At 40.8% G+C, this 23,088-nt stretch overlaps 1 protein-coding gene and 1 long non-coding RNA gene across 2 annotated transcripts in view; both read left to right on the top strand.

Annotated features, from left to right (window-relative positions):
- The window catches only part of CTPS2 (CTP synthase 2), a 69,051-nt gene extending 65,703 nt beyond the window's left edge, over window positions 1-3,348 (top strand). The window contains exons 18-19 of the mRNA XM_084510288.1: window positions 266-376; window positions 1,942-3,348. Coding sequence (XP_084366414.1) covers window positions 266-335 — 70 coding nt within the window. The 3' untranslated portion in view covers window positions 336-376; window positions 1,942-3,348. The remainder of the gene's footprint in view (window positions 1-265; window positions 377-1,941) is intronic.
- A 12,307-nt stretch (window positions 3,349-15,655) lies between these two features.
- On the top strand, window positions 15,656-22,587 carry LOC311429852. Its single transcript, XR_014688413.1, has 4 exons — window positions 15,656-16,587; window positions 19,907-19,980; window positions 20,313-20,430; window positions 21,489-22,587. It is a non-coding gene; the product is annotated as an uncharacterized lncRNA (long non-coding RNA).
- Window positions 22,588-23,088: the final 501 nt, after the last annotated feature.

Below are 23,088 nucleotides of genomic sequence, written 5' to 3'. Positions count from 1 at the left end.
TATATTTTTATGGTGGAACATTGTCTCTTAGACTCTAGAACATCAGTTCTTAGACTCCAAACTTTCTCGCAGAAGCCCATTTCTATAGAGAAATAGAATATTATATATTCTAAAATACAAAAATTGAGCAGTAGGTTAATATAGTTTTCTGGAAATGGGTTGCATTTGAGGAAAGTGTTTATCATACTCATCATCTGGGTTGGAGGGCTTGAAGTAAAACATGTATTGCTGTTCATATTTTCTAACTGTGTATTGCTTTTAACAGTGACAGCTACAGTGACCTCAGTGATGACAGCTCTCCAGAGAAAGAGTTTCGTAATTCAGAAACAAGCTGAAATGGTTGTATGAGAACACAGAAATGGACAATGCTATTGAGGTAAACTGAATTGTTTTGATACTGCTTTATGACATTTATTTGTTCTTGACTTAAAACAGGAGACAAAGTTACCTTGATTCTCCCCTTTGTTTCAAATCCCGTCTGAGAGCTTATGTTTTCTTCCTTGCCTGCAGCAGTTAATTATTCTCCTTTTCTGCTGCTTAACTCAGCAATTACATTATTAAAGTCTGCTAAGTGTTTTGGGTACAGCTTATATGTAGGATGCTGTACAAAATCAAGTTGTGTTAGTGTTACAAGATACAATGAAAGCACGTTCAAATATCGTGTTTTCTGTTACTTCAGTTTGCAAGTTTGGATCACTTTGAGTACACCATGTTGATACAACTTTTTATTTTGCCTTAATATAACAATGCATAAAATAAAATTACAAGTGAATATGAAATACATTCCAAGATAAATACTTGGAGTCAATCTGCATAGTGATTAATACACAAACAAGTTTTGTAAAATTGTGTCTTTGTTTGCCACAGTGATGTTTCTTATAGGGCTGGTTGTTTTTTTTTGCCTGTAAAGATGGTAGCCTAACATTGCTGGTAGGTGAGATTCCGTTTCAGTCTGGAGATCATATTTCCTGTGAGCCACCTGACCTCTGCAGAGTCTGGGACCACTGCAGAATCTGGGTCTGAATCTCAGTCTCACTTTTCTCAACACACGTTCATCAGAGTTTTATCTGGCAAGGAACTCTTATCCATATGTACATTCACGCTTCTTAGTATTTCTGAGCACTTCTGTAAGCAGGATACAACTTTTCCCTGCTCTGATTTTATTCCAGTCACATCGTGTAGTTACTAAGCAGCTGTGCTTAATCACTAAGCTAGTGATTGAGGCTGTATATGAATGATGCATTTCCACCTGATGATTAAAATACTGTTGAGATGCTAGAAATTGGAGTTTTGTCCTTAGCCACAACATGGGTTTCTTCTGTGACATTTATTTATTCTTCTCTCTCATGCATCACGTATTAAAGATGATACTACATCCCTAAATCGTGAGAAAGGAGAATAGAATGTTGAATGATTGCATGCATGATCTGGTGCATGCAGGTGCAGTACTGATGCATGTCCAAGAATGACCAAAAAAACAAGTAGACATAATGTTTCTTTTCACTCTTGCCCAGATCCTTCCTACCTCCAAACATTGCTATGGCTCTGTTTCTTCAGACTGTCATATAGTGCAGGACAGGCCCTTTAGCTCTGATCTTGCTTTTCTCAATAGGACTTATGAATGACAATTGTCTGTTTACCATAGCAGTTGTGACTTTTTCAGTGCTTGGATGAATGTTCTTATGTGATGCTTTCAAGTGCAGTAGCCAGTAGTCACAGACATGTCACTGGTGAATACCAACTGTATTTAACAGAATTACTCCAGAAGGAATTTCAGATCTAAACAAATGATAGAATACCTGTAGTGTTTACCATGCAACTACTTTGGAGTTGAAAGAAACTGGCATAAGGATAAGGTAAACTGAGTTACAGAAGAAATGTTTTTAATAATTATTTTTTTTCCTTTTGTTCTTCCTTCCCCTCCCTCTTTTTATGTTACAGAAAGTTGGAAATGGGGCAATACTGAATAGAACAAAGTGGAAGAGTAAGCTGCTTGTGCTCCTTACTACAAGAATACAGTATCTCCTCACATACTATTTTCAATTATTCTCCTTACAGAAAACAGTTCTTCTGTCCTTTAGCAAAATCTGTTTGTATAAATGCTGTTTCTCTTTAAAGATGACGTAAATGGTTGTGCACCTTGGCTGTTAATCATTATTGATCTTGTTCTATATTTCAGAATGATCTCAGGTGAATATGCATTATTTCACCAGTTCACAGTTATTCTTGCTTTGAAGGAAGGCTTGATTGTTTTCATTTCACCTTAGAACAGTAAGATGAAATACATTTGTCTTTGTCAATGAGGAGGGAATACATGAAAAATTTAAGGGGCAGTTGTCCATGAGCAGTAGAGAAAGGTTTTGGGTTTGTTTCCCTGTTAAGCTTGTTGTATGTATGTGTATATATATTTTTCTTTCCTTTTTTTTTTTTTTTTTTTTGCTGTTCAATATGTACAAATGAGAAATTGTTTTTGTATTTCAGCTGTTTGTGATTATAATAATTGATGTTGGATATGCATGTCTTTTCTCTTGGCCTTTATATGTGATTCCATTTGACAAAAATTCAAGTTTGTTTGCTCTGTTTCCCCTGAAAGTCTGATAATATTGAACCTACCAAGTTACAGAAGTGATATTAGAAGGCGTTTTTGTATTCATATTTTGTAAGAGAGAAAGTAAATGCACTCATATTTTAAAATGCAAGCTGTATGCTTGCACAAAAGTTGTAGAAGAACCACTCATAAACGTGGAGTATAATCTGGGATCCAGTTGTATGACACTCATTTAATTTCAACAATTGAATATAACACTGAATTAAAGTTCACCCTTGTTTTCCCTCATCCAGTAACCACACCATGGTGATGGGACTCACTTGCAGTAGGACAAAACAGTGTATTTAAATTTAGAAATCACAAGTTACTTCATTGTGTGACACCTGCAGGCTGCTCTTGCAAAGCCAGGACAATAGCCTGAATCACTGAGACAGAAAGGGAAGGTGAGAAGTGCTGTACTGTCTGTAAGGCTGGATCCCATTAGCACAGTGGCATCAGAGGAGATGGACCTAAGCTATGTAATTGATAGGCCCCAAATGCTTGAGGCACCCCTTCCTATAAAGCATTTTAATTGTTAGTTTTGTTTCACTATGATTTTGGGCAAAGTGGCTTTTTTTTTTAGTAGATCAAAAGGTAAATATCTGTACAAAAACAAAAAGCACCATGTCTCTTTTACAGTTTCGTAAAACAGTAAGTTTGAGAGCTTTGTATTGCTTTATGAAATCTCAGGTTACTCAAACAATATCTCTCTTCACTAAAGAAGCTTTAATGGTAATGAAATAAAAAGTGTTCCTATGGAAGTGGTTGTTTTAAAGTGTTTTGCAAATATGTGCCTTACAAATAGCAGGTATTGTCAGAACTGGTATCACTTTATGTCTTTCCCAATGAGAGAGACTGGCTACTGGTTTGTGAAAATCAAATCATTTCCTAACTCCATCTGTAATGTTCAAATGTATTTTCAAATATATTTAATGGTATTATTCAGAAGTGTTTAGATGCTGTCTTAAAGAATGTTGGTGCCAGTTGTGAGCTGTGGTGTCAGAGAGGGAATTTTTCAGTCTGTCATTTCCAGTTGTATTGTCTGTGATGTGGCCACATCTGTCTGATGTGTATGTTCCTGGTTCATCAAGATGAAACAGTAGGAGTTAAATGTCCTAGGAAACTGCTAAAGTTGGTTTTTTATAGCTGTGTTACAGAGAAGTTGTGATTTATCTGCCCAAAAAATGAGGGAGAAAAAGAAACACAACATGGAATGGAGCTGGAAACAGCACCTTAATCTTCTAGTGCCCTTCCAAACCTCTTCCTGCTAACTATGCTGCACAAAAGACTCTGTCCTGGAGATAGATGCCCTGTGGCAGTGATGTGTCTATCTCCCACTTGAGCTGATAGAGGCAGCACATGCTATTTCCAAAACTGAAGAAGGCAAACAGGCCTTTTCCAGCCAATTCTGGGCTACATTAGGAAGAGTGTTGCCTTCAGATTGAAGATTTTCTCTCTTCTCTACTCAGTGCTGTTAAAGCCACACTTGGAGTAGTATGTCCAGTAATGGGCTTCCCAGTACAAGAGGAAACATGAGCATACTGGAGAGAGTCCAGTGAAAGACCACGAAGATGAATAAGGGAGTGGAGCGCCTCTCATGTGAGGAAAGGCTGAGAAAGCTGGGACTGTTCAGCCTAGGGAAGAGAAGACTCGGGGGAACTTGGCAAAGTATACAAAAATACTTGAAGGGAAGGTACAAAGAAGATGGAACCAGGCTCTTTTGGGTGGTGCCCCAGTGCCGGGACAAAAGGCAGTGGGCAGGAACTGGAGCACAGGGGCCTCTCTGTCAACACCAGGCAGCACTTCTGTGCTGTGTTGGCTGATGGAGCACTGGCACGGGATGCCCAGAGAGGTCATGGAGTCTCCTCCTTGGAGATCTTCAAAAACCACCTGGAGATGAGCCTGGGCAGCCTGCTCTGGGTTTCCCTGCTCTGGAAGGGGAGTTGGACCAGACAACTTCTAGAGGTCCATTTCAACCTCAAGCATTCTAGGAAAAGGAGTATTGTCATGAGCAGCCTATTGCTAAGCTTCACTAGCTTAAGAGAGAAGAGAATGTGAAAAGCCAAAAGTTTTACACACAATTGTAAGTGTGAAGAAATTATTGCTAAGCATGGGCAGAGGGCAAAATTAGAAAGTTGGATATTTATCCCTTTGAAACCAAATGTTCATGAAGTATGCTTTTTATGTATTTTCAGACCTCTCATCCTGTTCCAGTAAGGATCTCCAGTGGAAATACATTCATTTCCTGGTGTTACATATATAGCAGAGAGCAGTATTTTGTTAGCACTGACAGGACAAGAAAGCCTGCTAGTATGGAAGTGCACACCAAGTTTTATCGAAGTGAGGTTGCTTGTGTGGTTTTTATTTGCATGTGAATAATGAAATTTGGATTCTTGTAAGGGGTAACAATGAAATAAAGCAGTTTGCTCTGGATTTATCATTCCATAATGTCCATATATAGTATATAATCTCCATATGGTATATAATGGAAGAGATACAGAAGAGAGATACATTGACTGTGGGAGCCCGGTCTGCTTCCATGCTCTCTGTGATCTTGTCCTGACAGGCTGTTGAGCAGGTGACTTAATGTACTAAACTGTCTAGACCAGGTACCACTGGTGTAAACTCTTCTTTAATACATGCTTGGAGAACATCAAGCTCTGAAATCTAGATTTTCTATCCTCTGTTGACTCATTGACTGTTGCCCAGGCCCAAGGTCTGTATTTGTAACAGTAAATGAATTAGAGCAGGGACAGTAGTCTGTTCTGAGTCCAACTGCAGTGGTGACGATTGTATCCATTCAGCTAAACCTTTATGGACATGCTGGAATGAGTCCAGTGAAGGGCAATTGAGATGGAGCGTCTGTGATATGAGAGGCTAAGAGAGCTGGCGTCATTAGCGTGGAGAAGCGAAGGCTTAAAGGGGGATCTTATCAAAGTATAATGTGATGTTCCCTTCCCTGATGTGAAGGGAATGAAGGTGGAGGAAGACTTCTCAGTAGTGCCCAGTGACAGAAGATGAGGCAATGAGCAGGAACTGAAACAGAGGAAATTCTACTCAAATATAGGATATAACTCAGGCATGGTTCTCCTAAAATTTCTCTGCAGGCATCTGAGCCCTGCCTTGTCAGGAAAATATTGGGGGTTTTGAACAACAGCTTGAAAGTAGAGGACGCATTCTCCGCGAGAGCTTCTGCAAACAGGAATTGCAGCCCCAAGCCAAAGGAAGTTTTTGGCAGAGAAGAGGCAGATTGGCAATGACCGCAAGGGCACGGCCTTGCTGCCCAAAAGGATGTGGAGGGGGTTAAGGAAGAATTTAGTGTCAAAGCACCAGACAAGTTAACAGTCTGAGCTAACCTCCTCATGGAAGCAATGTTAGTTACCATAGCAAAGCAAATGAAATGTTCTCCCCAAACTGTGTGCGTCTTGATGACAGTAGGGAGTGTAATTACAGCACACAGGACTTCTGAGTCAGCCGGGCTACGGCTGACAGTGAAGCCAGGTCACCATGGAAATGAACGGGGGCTGTAGAAACCGATGTGGGACTGGCTCAGGCTCATTTCCCTCAACTTCAGTTTGTAACAGTGTATGTAACCGTGTGTGTTACACGTGAGGTGGCTGAAATTTGCTGACAAAGGGAGTAAAGGGGAGATCAAGGAAGGAATCAGAATAACATTATGCTCTGTGAGAGCACTTGGCCTCCTCCAGTATCCTGGGGAAGCTCACTGCAGTGTGACAGAGGAGAAAACAAACAATACAATCCTTACAATACGTAGGACTGACTAACACCTGATCCTGGCACATAAACTGGAGGAGGCTCCTTAACTTGATCATCTATGTAAAAGTCCTGTTATACTTATGTGTCTCAGCATTTCATCCCACGTGGTGCTTAGTTTCTCTCTGGTACCATAGCAAATCAGTAGTGGCAAGCTCTGATAGCTTCCACGTGAGGTCTTTCTCTTGCCAGTTCACTTTGTACACAGTGTTGACACGGTCACTGCTATGTTAAAGGATTTCATACATCTTTCCAATTAGCAGCCATTATATTTTTTGTAGCAATTAATTTAGTGTCTCAGATATTTCTCACCAGATTGGGGTGTCAGTACTGTCTGGATTTTTCAAGCATTCTTCTATACCTGAATTGTTGACCACCATAAACTGACAGGATTAAATAAATTAAAGACTTGTTTAAAATAAAATGAATTAAGGGCTAAAATGAAATGAATTAAGGACTTGTCTATGGGGCAGTTGAGTGATCAGATGCAGTCAGTATGGGTTTATGAAAGGCAAGTCCTTCCTGACTAACCTGATCTTCTATGACAAGATGACCTGCTTAGTAGAAGAGGGAAAGGCTGCGGATGTTTACCTAAATTTTAGTAAAACAGCAGTATAGGCTTGGGGAAGAGTCACTGGTAATTTGTCCATCAGAAAAGGACATGGGGGTGCTGGTCGACAGCCTGCTGAACGTGAGCCAGCATTGTGCCCAGCTGGTCAGGAAGGCCGACGGCATCCTGGCCTGCATCAGAAATAATGTGGCCAGCAGGGCCAGGGAAGTGACTGTCCCCTTGCATGCAGCACTGGTGAGACTTCTGAGGAGCAACTGAGGGCATGGGGTTGTTTAGTCTGGAGAGGACAAGGCTGAGGGGAGACCTTATTGCTCTCTACAACTACCTGAAAGGAGGTTGCAGTGAGGAGGGTCAGTCTCTTTTTGCAGGTGGCAAGTGATAGGATGTAAGGAGATAGCATCAAACTGCACCAGGGGAAGGTTAGATTAGATGAGGAGAGGATTGTTGAGCATTGAATGGGCTGCCCTGGGAAGTGGTGGAGTCCCCATCCCTGGAGGTGTTTAACAAATGTGGATGTGGCAGTAAGGGGCATGGTTTAGTGATGGGGACTTAGCAGGTCAGGGTGATGGTTGGACCTGATGATCTTGAAGATCTTTTCCAACCTAGATGATTCTATGATTCGGTGAAAACAAGGATATAAAAAGAATCTACATGTTTTCTACCATAAAAGAGTTTTATATTTGTGTAATCATATAATGACTGAGAATATTTACATAAACATCTGTTAGCTATCCAAAGAAAAAAATGTGTTGCTTCAGCTGAGTTAGAAATAGTTCCAAGAATGTTGATTTTCCAATCATTGGTTGATTTTTTTTTGCTCTTACCTGTGTGCCACTTTCATGGAGTACAGAGGTGGACTAATCCTGTTCTTTATTCTTATACCTGTGACTCATCTTCAGTACTGTCTGGTTCCCTGCTCCTTAAAATTCTTTCTGGATTGCAGAATCTAGCATCCTGGTCTGACCTAGCTGACCTGTTGCTACAATAATGACTATTAAACTGTCTTTCATTTTGTAAAACCCGTGTACTTTAATCTTTATGCTTTGATGGTTTGTTTGTACGTGAAATATTTTCTCTCCTTGTAACATCCTCAGCTGAGGAAATTGGTTGCATTATTGGACCTCCTGGTAACGTGCTCTTACTAGAAAACCAGCTTTTCCTGAAATGTAGGCAGCATCCCGTGTTTCAGGAGTGCTGTGGGAAAGGTAAGTCTGTCTTTTCTACCTCTGTGGACTGTCTGATTAAAAATTTAAGAAACTTAACAATTGGAAACTACTACTGAAGTTAACAATAATGTAGTATGGATAACCTAAGAACTGACTCAAGTCTTGGATTAAAGCACAATCCAAAACTTAATCTATTTAAAGGAATAGTTGGGATAGTCTAATCTCAGTTTCTGCATACCATAATCTCACCCAGTAATAGCTTCAATAAACTCCTGATTTCACAGAGTTCATTTGAGAATTAAAAATGTGACCTCAGGTATCATTTAGTATGAGTATCACTTTTCCTGTCTTTGGAACATGCTCTTTCTTGTCCAAGTCTGAATTAGCAAGTTGGAGAAATAATTCAGTTTTGACACAAACCCTCTCCATTTACTGCGTATCATTGGTTTCTCACAGCAGTTTTTGTGCACCAAATTTCAGTTCCTTTTGGAGGAACTAGAACTGAAGATCCATTCCAAATCTTGGGGTGAATCAGTTCAGAACCCATATGGGGGCCTCCAACGTGCATCTAATGTGTATGCACCAATGGAAGGCACTCAAACCGTCGAGTGCTCCAGTGACACTCAGAAATGCTTCCTACACTACGTGGGTGATGTGTTCACCATCCTGTCTGCCATTTGGCTGTCACACCTCAACTCTCTTCAATTCATTTTCCATTCCTACTCTCCTCTGCAATGTTTAACACCCTCTTTTTCCACCGCTTAGAAAATTCAAAGAGGTCCAGTCTGGGGCCTTGAGAAAACTACACCGCTCGTAGATACGTTCCAGAGGTTTCTTGGGCAGCAGGTTATCAAAGTGAGTGTCCTGGGAGGCTGCTGGTCTCCTGACTACTGATGTAAGGACTGGCAAGCAAGGTTGCTTTACATTTCAAAATGTGAAGGGAATGTTCTTGAACAACTGGCATCAGGGCTGTCTGGCAGGTGTTTTCCTGTTATGGAGAGCTTCCAGAAGTCTTCAAGTGGGAGCACACTGCTGAGCCAGTCTGGACTTCTGGGCCTTTGATTCTCCATGCAGGAGAATAAGGAGGATTCCCCGTGGCATTCCTATAGCTGACTTAGCATAGGACCCCTGTGAAGGCACATCCAGAGAAGTCCCATCAGCCCTTTCCTTACAGCTTACCTTAGCAATGTGCTGTCAACATGATGTGTTCCAGCTGCCATGATTATTGCTCACTCCAGCAAACTCTGCCATTATACACAAGGATCTTGGAGGCCTGGGCCTGAGAGCGGAGTGTGCTGATGGAGACCAAGGCAAAGACACCACTGAGTGTGCCAATCTTTTCCATGTCCTTTGTCATTAGGTCACCTGCTCTGTTCAACAGAAAACCCGTGTTTTACCTGGTCTTTATTTATCTGCTCGGATATTCTGTCTTCCCTCAAGGAAAAGGAGATGTAATAGGTTGTGTGCCAGGTACTTCAAGGTGGTGTTACTGAGGCTTCAGGACAAACTTCAGCACACTTCCTTTCTTACCCTCTTCCCAGTGCAACAAAGCATGAAGAGCCACATGATAACGAGACCTTAGTCCAACTCACAGCAGGGAGGCAGCAGTGCCACTCAGGAAGGGCATGAGGTGGAACAGAAACAAGATTTCTACATATGAAATATTCTACAGATGGTGGTGATGGGGTTGCCAACACACTAATGCCAGCTGTCAGAAGCACATGTACTGACAGGGTGGCCCAAAGGGACTGTGGCTGAGGAAGCAAGGATGAATATGGCAAGGTCACACCAAAAAGTGTCAACTCATGTATGTTGAAACATTTGGCTCTGGGTCAGGCTGTATTTATTCTGAAGTAAATACCAAACCAAATATTAAAGGAGCGCAATTGGGCAGCACTGACCACTTCAAACTATGACTCCACTCCTGTTGTGCCAAGTTACTGGGAAACCAGCTGAAGTCCAGACCTGCAAAGAGCAAGACCCAGAGAAGAGCTTTCAGCCTAAATACCTTAAAAGAGGACTAGGATACGAGCTGAGTACCTGTATTGACGACCATCACACAGAGTTTTCTCACTGCAGCTGCCACACAATCAAGCAGGCCTGTAAATTCACTGTGTCTTCATTTTTTGCGGAAAGCTCCCACAAATTTTGGCACACATGTCCTGCTCTGAGTTGCTGGGACTGTATTTATCTCCTCTTGAGACCAAAAAGCAGATAGCACTGTGTTCAAGCCACCCTGGATGGCCTGATCTGGGTCCTCTTTGAGCCCAGCAAGTGTCCCACTTGAGAGGTGAGACGTTGTGCAAAATGCAGCACCACTGTCATTGTTTTAAAGCAGGTGAACCATGCTCATCTAAGCACCTGCACAGCATCAATTTAGCTAAATGTCAATGTCTATGTATGAGGTACTCACTGCAGGCTCCTTTTATAATCAGCAGAGAACAACAGGCACTTTTCAGTCATCCTTAACAAATCAGATGAATCACTCACGGATATTGCTTCTTTCTTGTCATGAACCGTAAAGAAGAGCCTGGCCCCCGTGGCTCACATGTCTGTGGTTGGATGAATCCAGTTCCTAAGCGTAGATGCTGAAATGGGAATTAGTCAGTATCACCAGCCTATCATTTCCAATTGGCTAGATATAACTTGTGCCCTTGTTATGGGGAATTCAGGTAAGCAGATTCACCCCTGGTTGAAGCTTCCCTAGAGTACAATATTCATCATTCCTGTAGGTCTTAACTCATCCTCATGATATTTGAAGACTCAAATTTAGCAACTATTTCTTGCCTAAGCCTGGCCAGGATCCTGTGTCAGTCTCCCCAGTGTGTTTGCTCAGAACAGCACTCTGAATACCCTTGCTGGGCAGAGCTCCTTGCAAGACAGCAGCAGCAGCAGCATCTGCATTTCCACTGCCATTTAGTGGCCTCCCTCCCTTGCCATAGTCTCAGAATAATTTGGGCTGGAAGGGAATTTAAAGATCACCTGGTCCCAACAACTCTTCTATGGGCAGAGATGCCACTCACTAGATCAGGTTGCCCACAGACACATCCAATGTGACTTTGAACACTGTCAGGGATGGGATATCCACATCTTCTTTGGGAAACCCATTCCAGTGCTTCACCACTCTCTTAGCAAAGACTTTATTCCTTACATTTAATTTAAATTTCCCCTCTTTTAATTTAAAGCCATTCCCCCTTGTCATATCCCTACACTCCCTGACGAAGAGTCCCTCCCAAGCATTCCTGCAGGCCCCCTTTGGTTACTGGAAGATCTGCTGTAAGGTCTCCCAGAGCCTTCACTTCTTCAGGCTGAAGGCTCTTCTCAGTTCCAATACCAAACCTTGACGAACACCACTTATCACTGGCCTCCACCTGGACAATGTTGATTGCAGTTTTTGAGAGCAACCATCCAGCTAATTCCTTATCCATCAAGTGCTCCAACTGTCAAATCCATGTTTGTCCAATTTAGAGACAAGGATGTCATGCGGGACTGTGTCAAATGCTTTCCACAAGTCCAGGTAGATGATATCAGTTGTTTTTCCCTTATCCACAAGTGGAAGGCCACCAAATTTGTCAGGCACAATTTTCTCCCAGTGAAGCCATGTTGGCTGTCACCAATCACCTCCTTATTTTCCATGTGCCTTAGCATAGTTTCCAGGAGGATCTGCTCTGTGATCTCACCAGGCACAGAGGTGAGGCTGGAAACAATAATCTGTTTCCTACAGCACTTCCCCAGGAGCATAGGGACTCCTGGTTAATTTTATCCTGAGTTTAAGTGGCAGCCAGACCCCATTTCCTTTGGGGGTCAATCCCTCAATATGGTTAAAATCCATTCTAAGACCCAATGTTCATTGGTGTTGGGTCAATCTGCAAAAAAGACACCATTCTTTTGTTGGAGAAACAGTAAGTATAGGATTCTGCAGATTAAGTAAGAGGTAGGCCCTTGGGAGGGAGGAAACCTGAGCCAGGTGTGTAGACTATGTATGTGTTTTAAGTAGCTATTGAATAAAATCCAGAAACAGTCCATCACAAAGAGCCCCGGAGCGTAGGCCCTCCCTTTATTATGCTAGTGTCATAATAAATAGGCTAATTAACCCTATTTTTTTCTTTTTTTTGGCCAAATGTGTCTTGAACCTTTTCTCCAAGGTGGCACAGATTCAACAGGAAGAAGTGATGGCACTTATTAATATTTTTTTTTCCTTTTTTTTTTTTTTTTCTCTCTAATGCTTGGAACTTGCTGCATCACCGCTTTGTCCATCCAGTTATTATCCCTGCTGGTTCATAACAGCCTGTGCCAACTTCTGTTTCTGCTAGTGCCAGCCTCAGGCTGGGGAATGCTTATTAGCTTTTCCTCTGCTGGATGTGCTACTCACTCATTCATCTGTCCTACCCAGGATTTTAATTTAGTTTATTCCAAGAGGGATATAAAGAAGCTTGTAAACATAAAAGAAAACTGTTCTCAGAGTGGTTCCACCACAATCACTACTTGGAAGAGCTTGAACTCCTGTTAACATACCTGCCTAATAATATGCCTTGATTGAGTCTCAGGGTTTGAGGAATTTGAATAAGCATCCAAGTTTGAACCATCAAACGTTAACTTCTAAGGCTTGTGGCTGGCTAATGTACTTTGCCTGTGCTCAGTCTTGGGAGCATAATGTGACAGCTTTTACAGAGTTTGGTCAGTGCTAAGTAATTGCTGAGCATAAAGCAGGTTCACAGTTCAGAGTTATTTCTGTGTATGCCGCTTTGGAAGATTTCCCCCCTCATACTGTTGATGTTATTACCAGACTTGTGCATACAGCCTCACAAGGATAGCAGCCTTGGGAGCATATTCCTTCAGTTTTACACAAACTTTAAGAAAGGTTTGACCAACAAGCATTTCTCTCTGACCAGTTGAAGACACAAAGATCTCCTGGCTACATTAATTTTGATAGCAGCACAGTATTGTGAGCAGGAGAGGGTCAGACCTCCCGAGGAGCATGAAGCAGGAGATTTGCTAGTGGCCTAGGAAGTGAATTAAGGATGACGTTATACATGTGATGACCCACTTTTACTAGATACAGCAGTGTAGCTCTGTGTTCACTAGCAAGTGAAGATGTGATTGCTCACTGAACTGAGAAGTGTGTAGATGAAGTCCTGGGGTTGTTTTAGTGGAGACTTTTGATAGGACTCTTACTGGGGCAGGCTGGAGTAATCACACAAAACAGGCAGATGGAGTTTATGTGCTTTGGTGCAGATATAAAAGTTTGACCAAGAACCTCAGCACAGCTTAAAATATAGCTGTGTAAATTAAAGATATAGGTACAAAATAAAATGCATACATGACTCTTCTCTGGAACTGTTTTTTTTCTAAGGTGATACCTTCAGCATCTGTTGGTCACCTCGTCTTGTCAGGTGGAGGAATATGTGAATGTGAAAGAGATAAAAGACTGTTACGCAGTCTGCTCGTTTGCTTGCTTTGATTTTCTAACAGTAATGAGCTTTAATTTGCAAGGGTGTTAATTTATGTCTCTTTTGTTTCTACTCTGTAGCCTTATCAAAATTCTGGCAATATTTAATGCAGTGTTTGGCAGCATGGACTTGATAAAAGAGCAGGTGCCTGCTGCCGTCTTAACTAATACCAGATGTTTTGCTCACTCTTGGACACATTTGTTGACATTTTGTAAAGTTAAAGAGAGAAGACACACTTGAAGGCAGATGTAAGAATCTTCACTAAACTAAAAGATTTATCTAGACAATTTTGACAAGCTCTTAGATCATCTGAAGGAGAACTTGTGTACATGAATTTTTTTTTTTCTCAACACTATAACTTGGTCTAATAAAAATACTACTTCTCCCCACAAACCATGCCTCACTTTACTGTTGCCCCATCATTGCTGTGACAAAAATACCAAATCAGTTTAGCAGTATTTTTCTACTGTATTTCTCTGTCCCTTCTCTAGGGTAGTTCATGATGCTCTGTTACCTTATTTTTATTCTGTAAGGAATTAATCAGACTTTACTAGGCTTTTAGGTATTTCAGGATAGAAAAAAATAATAGATCCATCACCAGTTTCTCATTTGTGTTTTTGTGACAGGTCAACAATCCTTTAATAAGCTAAATATTTGCACTTACCATCCCTCTGACAGTTGAAAATTACATTATTTTTTTTTGAGTCAGAAAATGATTTGACTTACTATTGTCACGAAATAATTACTGAAGATGAATCCTTAATTCATAGATTGTTAAATATCTGCCGGTACATTTTGTTCACAATTATCTTCAACAGTATGGATGTTCTGGGTTTGGGACACTAAGGTGAAGTGATTAAGCTGAATGACAAAGACATTCTTCGTGTCTGAAATTGAGAAAATTTCCCTGGTAATTAAAATGTACTTTTTTTTTTTTTTTTTTTTTTTTTTTTTTCTGTTGCTCAGGTTGGATTTTATGAACTGTATCAGTGATGTTAAGTCCAACCCTTATGTGTACTTTTATTTGTCCTAGGAACTTCTTTCATCCTCAGACCTGCCAGGCTCTTCCTCTTTTGACTAACAACTCAGCAAAGGAGGACACCCTATATATTCTCCCAGGCTACCATTTATTAAAAAATATCCAAGTATTAGAGAAAACATTCTTTTACTTTATGTTCTTTTCCATAAAGTTTTCAAATAGTTGATTCAGAGAGTCTTTGCTTCCAAGAAGACTGTGTTGTAAAATTGCTTATTATGCCATCTTTTTCTTCTTTTATCTCACGTCTTACACTTTGCTTTTCTCAGCTTGCACCATACTTAATAAGTGAGAGTCCTGAAGAGAATTTTAAAGAAAGAAGCCTTTGCGTTTGGAAAAATAAACATTGCTTCTGGCAAAATATTCTTACTGTGTTTTCTTTCTCATTCCAGATTTTTGACCAGTTCAGTCTGGAGGTTTACGTATTTATATTTAATTTTAATTTATCTTACCCAGGGGCTTTTAGCTATAATTTCCTCTGAAATAAGTTTGATGAATCAGCAACTGGATGTCTATTATGCCTTCTTCCATGTTTCTTTAATGGACCTCATGTTTTCTTAGTTGTATTACTTTGAAAAACTACAAAAAAGTGAAGACTACCATACCTTTTTGTACATATTATCTGTGAATCCATTAGTCATTCCCCGTATGTCCTGCTTCTTATTGCCATGGCTATGCAGTTTTTGAGAGATACATATATGTATATATATATATATATATATATATATATATATATTAAAGGTAGCTTTAGTATCTCTGACCTGTATTGTAATTTGTAGGATAGATGTATGATCATAGGTGATCATAGCTGGTTTAGGCTCTGGAGAAGCTGCCCTCTTGTTAGAGTCCAGAACCAAGGCTTGAGAGCCAGGATCTTGTTCCTCACAGCATGATCTTAGGTAAGTGAATTTGTTAGTGCATGCCTCAATTCACCCAAATGGATGTCCTTTGGAAAGCATTGTGGATGAAAAGTACTGTATAAGTGTTTGGTGAGATGAAAAAATCATTTGAGGGATTATGGCTTCATGCATTATGACCTAAACTGAGATATGTTTCAGATACCAGCTTTATAGTTAGATATAGCTCTTATGGATTTGAATGAGAATTTATAACTCCAAATACCAAATGAAGTTCATTCATCTGTCTATGTTACATATTAATGTACCCAAAGGCAATATTTGGCCCTCTGCTTTCAGCTAAGCTGTAAATGGTATGGGAAATTTATGTAACAGTGGCATTAAGAACTTAATTGCTTTAAAGCTAAATTGCTACAAAGGCTGTTCTACCAATGATCTACAATTAAAGATTTGTGCATTATGGTGAATTTGAAAATGAAAGTCCATCTTTGGAGAATAACCCATCTATCTAGTAATATGGAACTGAAATGCTACCACTGGATCATCAGCTTTGTTGCCTGAACATGTAAGCATTCAATGGTGAATTTATTATAAATCAATTTCCAAACACAATCCAGAATTCCCCCTTCTCTCATAAAATGAAATGTCACTATTTTCTTAATATTTTTAATTTCTTCTACTAAATAAAAAGATTTCTTACAAGTGAGCTTTTAAAAAATTATGTATGCTGTTCATATTGTTTGCAGGGAAAATCATTGGAAGGGGTAACCTGGTATATTATTGCTTTCACACATTCTGACTACTATCCCAGATTATAAATTCATGTTCCTCCTTTGCTTTCTCTGGCACTTACTGCAAGGCAAATAAAATATACAACTTTTATTCTTGCTTTATTCTTCCCTATAAATATTTGATTAGGCAACAAAGTATTGTGCTAATAAGCCTTACTGGCTTATACGGACTTGTTTTTCAGGTCATCCTCTAAGAAGGCCTAACCACATCCAAGGGAGAGCTGTAGCCAGACATCAGATCCTAAGAAGGAAAACGTGCCTGGTCTGAGAAGGGTGGCTCACAGATTTCTAAGCTTAAAATGGAGGGGACAGGGAACTTCAACACAGCGGAATCGCCACTGGTTGCATGTGGAAGGTACCCAGCATAGACACTGTATTTAAAAATGATTACACTAGAAGTAGACCAAAGCAACTGTGTTTTGGTCTGGAGTAGGTTTATACAGAAATTGGATTCAGCAAGGCTAGGATTTTACATCTCGGAAACTCTTTTTCACAGTTTCCATGGCATTTTTATTTCAATTAAGTCAGAATGAGAGCCTAGGTTCCTTGGCTGTAGGAAGTAATCTGAAGTCAAAATAAACGTTTTAGAGGCACCATCTGAAATCAAGGGGTAATTTAGAAGAATGTGTCATGATATTGCCCATCTCAGTAGTATTTTTTCTGCTGCTGCTTGAGCAGAGTGCTTCTAGTAAACATTGCAACAGCTGCAGCTGAGCTGTTGGTTTTGTGTGCCCCACGCGCTGCAGACTGCTGTGGAAGATCTGTGATTTGGAGCCAGGTATCCCGTGCTTGAGCTCATGGGAGAGCACTCCTGTAACCACCAGTGATAAGGAGCTAAGCCCTGGAGAAGCTGCCTGTGACTCCAGGCCAGGAGAGCTCCAGCTGAGGCTTGCCTTGCCAGCAGCACAGGTCTGCCCAGCCTGCGTGGGCTGGGGAGGCATGAAGAGGTGAAGGTGACCGCGGTGGTGGCTGAGGCTGATGGCATCTCCTTGCTGAGGATGTGCCTCAGACAGTGCCTGCAAGCTGCTCAGCTAGCTGACGCACTTACCTGGCTCCCCGGGGCTCTTTGGCAGTGATAACTACCTTTTACCCAGTTATTTCTAGCCTGTTTCTACAAAGTTTGGAGGAAATTAACATCTCTGACACCCCTGCTTCCTTGTTGCACTTGATTGAAAATTTCCAAATGTTAAGAGCTCACTGACAGACTGAGGAAGAGACACAGAAGTCTCCTTTTCTTAGGAAACAGGAAAAAATAGTTATTATTACTGCATTTTCAACACCCCAAATCTCTTCCAAGGCTCACAGCCTTATGGCATGTAGATGGGACACAGCTCTTACCATAAGGAGCTTGTAATACATGTATGTTTTAACAAGATAGACAACAGAGACAAACAATTTCGAAGTGTTTAATACATCACTTCAGAAACAATTATGTTTTCAGAATTGGAGTCCAGAAGCTGCCTGCTGCCGTGTGTGCTCGGAGTCGTTTCCATTTACTGCAGATTTAAAAATCCAAATATTGAATTTGGTTGTGTGTAATGTATTTGGGGGAACGGGACATTAAAAGAAATTTTCAAGTGCTCTGCCTACCCTATGTAATACTATATCCCAAAGACCAAATTGCACTGTAATGTTACTTAACAATGCAATGAGCTGTAAAATAGACAGTTTTTATGCAGCTGAGCCCTCGAGCTTATTCCTACTTTTAAAGCACTGGTTTCTTACTGTGGAAACAAACAACTGAATAATATACATTGCTTTCTTTCATGTTCTTTATGCCACTATTATTTTTGACCAGGCAGGACAATAATATAATCTAAATGATCTAGATCGCTAGTTTTCTTCCTTAATAGGAAAGATAATGAATGGCTTTGTTTTGATGGCTTTATTGCCTGCAAGATAATGAAATATCCCAGCATGGATTTCATTAAGCTTTCTCTAGTCTCGCTATGATACACCCATTAAGAGGCCAGATCTCTTTGATGTGAAGGGAAGGAGATATTTCAAACAGTTTAACACATTGTGAAAATCTGGGCACAGTTGCCACCAAAGGAGTTGCTGGGTCTTTAGATCAAGGCTGGTTTTGGCCAAGAAAAACAGAAGCACTGATTCAGCTTATCAACGAGGAGTAGTTCATGATGCCATAGGTGTGAGGCTGGGAGAGCTTTGGCATTTAAACTTCCTTGTCATTCACAGGGTTCTAGGTTAGAGAGTGTGTGCTGCTTAAATACCTGAATACTCACACTGGTTTCATTCACTGGCTTCCAGGAGGTGGTGAGGAGCATAGGGCAGTCTTATTCCTAGCTGGTCTGGTCCCATGGAGAAGAGATTCAACATCAAGACAGCTGCAAGGAAGGACTTAAGGCTTTGGCTGGGAAGCAGTTTAACAACCTTAGGCTCAAATAAAGAAGGTTGTAAATAGTCAAATTGCCCGTATTCTCATCCTGAGGATGGAAGAAGGCTAGGACTGGAGGGGAGAATATGAGTCCCCTGAGGTATTTTTCAACTAAAAAGTCATATTCTTGTTGTTACGAACAGCTGCATGTTTTATTTATACAATGAAGACAACAAGTACAAGGTCCATGTTGGAAAAAAATCAGGAAGACACACTGTATGAATACAAGAATATTATCTATTTGATCCTTACATGAACAGGAGAACTTTGGGGATGGAAGTATGAGAGGCCAGAGAGTAAGGTTATGCACTGATGTAAAAAAAAAAATAATAAAAAAAATCAATTTGTTCTATTTCTCTCTCTCTCTCTCTCTCTCTCTTTTTTTTTTTTTTTTCTTTGCAATTGTTCCTGAAGAAAAAAGGCTCACACAGATTAAGGTTTAATATATGCCTTTTGGATTCAAGTGCACAGGAACCATAGAAACCCATAGAGAGAAATGCTGCAGTAATAAAATTGTAATCATCATAATAATTAAAAAAAAAAAAAAAGGAGGCTGAGGAGAATTGGAGCACCACAAGGTACCAAGGCAATGGGTTGCACCATGGCCAACATTTTATCATTTCTTTCTTTTTGCCTTGTTATCTCTGTGGTAGGCAATTGCCAGCTATAACCAGTGATTGTTTTTTCCTATAAAGGTATTATAACAATGTCCCAAGTAGTAAATAATAATATTAAAAATAAATAATTGGCAGCAACTGTTTAATGAATTAATGCAGGGAAAAGAGATTAATACTTCTTGCAGTAGTCTCCTTCAGAAGGCCCATGTACTCCATATAACAAGATGCATGTACCAAAGGAAGAGGATCACAGAGGTGATGCCTGCCCAGGTTTTACCTGGGTTTCTCCCTCTCCAAGGAACAACTTCGGTGGGGATTACCAAACAGACTTGACTGCACCACTGCTGACAGCAGGATATGCTGTGACTTGAGATGAAGAGGTGAAAGTGGGTTTCCATTCTTCCCTCCTTCTCCTTTCATACTTGCCTGAAATTGGATTAGTTCTTTGCTGTGACTGAAGCTACAGTGACAGCTTCCTAAAGGTGGCTGGGCAATAGACCTTTCCCCATGGTTTTCCTACAAAGTACAAGTTAGTTCATACCTTAAAAAATCAGGATAGCTGATAGCTAGCACAGATTGAAACAAGATTTCAGGTTTTCAACCTATGCTGTGAAGAATTAATTGATATCCTAAGAGTTAAGTGTTGTCTTCTTTCCCACCAGTGTGGATAAGGAAGCTGAAGGGAGATGACAGAGTGCTTACCTGGGCGACTTGTCTCCATGACTGCTGCAGACAGGTAACAGTTGGATTGGTGGCTCTCTGTGATGAGGCAAAACATCAAAAGTGTAGTGCCTGGTCTCATCACTCACAGGCTCTGCACATCTAATGTAGTTTTGTTTAACGACACCTGCTTGTTAAGATTACTGAAGCCACATTATTTTGGGATGAAAATCAGAGAGATATTTGCTCATTGATGAGCCATATTTAGATGGTTTCACTGTGTCTGGCTCTTTTTTTTTTTTCAAAACCATGAAATTTATGACTTTTTTTTTTTTTTTTGCTTTGTTTTGTTTAATAAATCACGATCTTATGCATATTTGAATTACCTTTTTCTTCATGCGTTTTCAGAATTCCTACTCACAAAAGAGGAGACACAGGGAATAGGTCAGCCTTCTCCCATAGCTGATGGGTACCACTGAGGATCCTGTTATAAACAAAGAGTGCATATTACTTTGCTCTTTTCCAGGTAAGCCATCCCCCCGACATCTCCAATGCAAATGTTTATCAACTGCTGAAAGTATATCCAGCAGCATCTGGATATTCCTCACTTTCCTTTTTTTTTAGCATTATGTGGGCTAAATTGTGGCAGCAAACAGATGCTCTGGGACATAAACTTTGTACTAAGTATTTTCACAGCATAAATTTAGGATAGAGACAGATGATTCCTCCTGGAATACCTGTGATTTCAGAGGTGATTGCTCCCCCAGGTGGAGGAAAAATGAGGTCTCTTCTTCCACTTCAGGGCAAGTAAGACAGGGTAGGTTGAACTGGCTTCTAGTGAATATTAAATAAATCCAGCAGCTGGCACAGGACTGATTAAGGAGAGCTCAAGCAATCAGTTCTCCTGATTTGCACACAGTAGTGCTCACCTCCAGCAGGGAAGCAATAGCACATGGATTGACAGTCATTTCTGCACAGCACAACTGACCATGGTTAAATTAGCTTCTGAGGCCCCAGCCCAAGCAATTGAGTAACAAGTTTTTGGAGCCAGTCCTTAGAAGGTTGAATTTCTCAGATAAGAAATGGAACAAACATACAAACAAACCACCCAGGCTCAAGCCCATAGCAGGTCAGATAATAAAATGTTCAGTTTTATTTCTTCCCCAGTGGCTTGAAAGGATGATTATAACTAATCATCAAAGTGTGCTCTGACAGCTACTCCCAAACTCACTGAGACTTAAAGAGGTTAGGAGAGAATCCCCCTAGGCATTCTGGTGAAGGAGTTATTGATGGCTCTGTTGCATGGTTGGATAAAGCTTGGTTACCTCCTGTGTTGTGGACCAGGAATGATCCACACACCTGCTGGAAGAGTGACAGGACTCAGCGATTAATGCATTAAATTTACCTTACTGTTTTTTTTTTTTTAATATTTATTGATTGCTTTTATTTATTGATGTATTCATTGTATATTTATTGATTTAAATTTCTTTGGTTTTAGAGGAAATATTCATCACTATTCTCTCACAAGCAGGGGGAGTGTTCTCTCCTGCTTAGTGATGTGCCATATCCACTGCTTCCTTCCAGGCTTTCTTCCTCTCCTTGTCCTGGCTTTCCACATCGGCCGAGTCAGCACCTCTTAGACTGCAGTGAAGTTTCTCTTTGGCTTGCATCCAGCGGGCTTTCTCCCCATGGAAATCACCTTGGTGAGGATACTGGGACAAGCCAGGTCTTCCACAGATGGAATCAGGCCATCACCTGGCTCAACATGGTCTTCTTGGTCCTCTTCCCACAGCTTTTTTTTCCTTCTAGTTCCCTTGAACCCTGTGTGCCTGGCCAGTCTTCTCCTGTCCTGTTATTGTGATTTGCACCTCTTGCTCATTCAAAGTGGGTTTGCTCCCTCCCTTGGGTTGCATAGGTACCACCAAAGGCATAATTAAGCATAAACACTTTGCTTGTCCCAGATAGGTCTGGAACGGCTGAGAAAGGTGTTCAGGGGACTTTCCCTGTACTTTAGTACAATGAAGGTCCTCTGGGTTGTGTCAGTGAGGGAGCTGGGCGCAGTGTGCTCAGGAAGGGGTGCTCCTCTGGGCATTGAAGATGTCAGATACTCTACAGAGCATCTATGGGGGACCGTGAAGCTTAGCTGAGTTTAGAGGGGATCCCCTATGAGACTCTGTGCAAAAATAAAAGTCACATTCCTGACAACAGCTTTCACTTTCTATGGCACTTCAAACCACTCCTCCAAAGCAAGGGGCAAAAAGGCAGAAAGAAAAGCAAGGGACAAGACCATTTTTTGGCTATTTTTGTTCTAGGAAATGGTTGGCCTCTTCTTGCTAAACTTTACCGGAAGGATCAGTCAAAATTAGATATCACATATGGAAAATTTCAGTCCAGACAGATGAAGTTTTGCAAGAAATAATTAGCTCAGAAGTGGGCCTTTGAATAGGAAATGCTCAGCCACCTTTGTAGCAGGCAACACTACTAAATTTGCTATGACTAAGCCTTGGTATTGATTTTGTTGGCTGGTAGTGGAGAGATAGTTTGTCTGACTCCTGTAATTTAATTCAGTTAATTAGAACAAATGGCTATGTCATTTGCCAGGATCACTGCCTACTTGCCTGTTTTCTTTTTCCACGCATAACTTCTCGTATGCTGCCACAAGGACCATTAAACCACGGAATAAAGTTCCCACAAACCGACACTGTCTTTTTATATCTGAATTCTCTCTCTTTGCTGAAGCTAAGCCAAATGTTTAACTAACCACACTGTATGATTTCCAAGACTCCCAATGGGAACTACCCCTATCCAATTAGGGTATTTTAGTCATGGTGGTGCTAGTGCGGAGGGTCACACAGTGCGAGGACCTCCCTTTAAAAAGAAGATAGCTGCAGTGCCTGTTTATGTTTGCTTGGTGAGTCACAGGCTGTAGAGATAAGCTTCAGAGTGAATGAGACAAGGAGTCTAGGTTTGGTAACCTTGCCAGACTGCATCTTAAGCCATTTGCTGCCTGAACATGTCTCCGTCCTGACACCAGGTTTTCAGAGTTGTCAGTCAAAGGGCATTTTAAAGCAGCTAAGCACAGGTTTTGTGCTATTCTTTGTCACCTTGTTTTTCAGTTTAAGAGGCAGCCAGCTAAATCTGAGTATTGTAGATGATGTTGCACTCAGGGACTGTTAGTGTAGGG

The sequence above is a fragment of the Aythya ferina genome (assembly GCF_964211825.1).
Source record: "Aythya ferina genome assembly, chromosome: 1".
NCBI lineage: Eukaryota > Metazoa > Chordata > Aves > Anseriformes > Anatidae > Aythya > Aythya ferina.
Note: the sequence above shows the minus strand (reverse complement) of the source record. Positions and strands in the feature narration are given on the sequence as shown.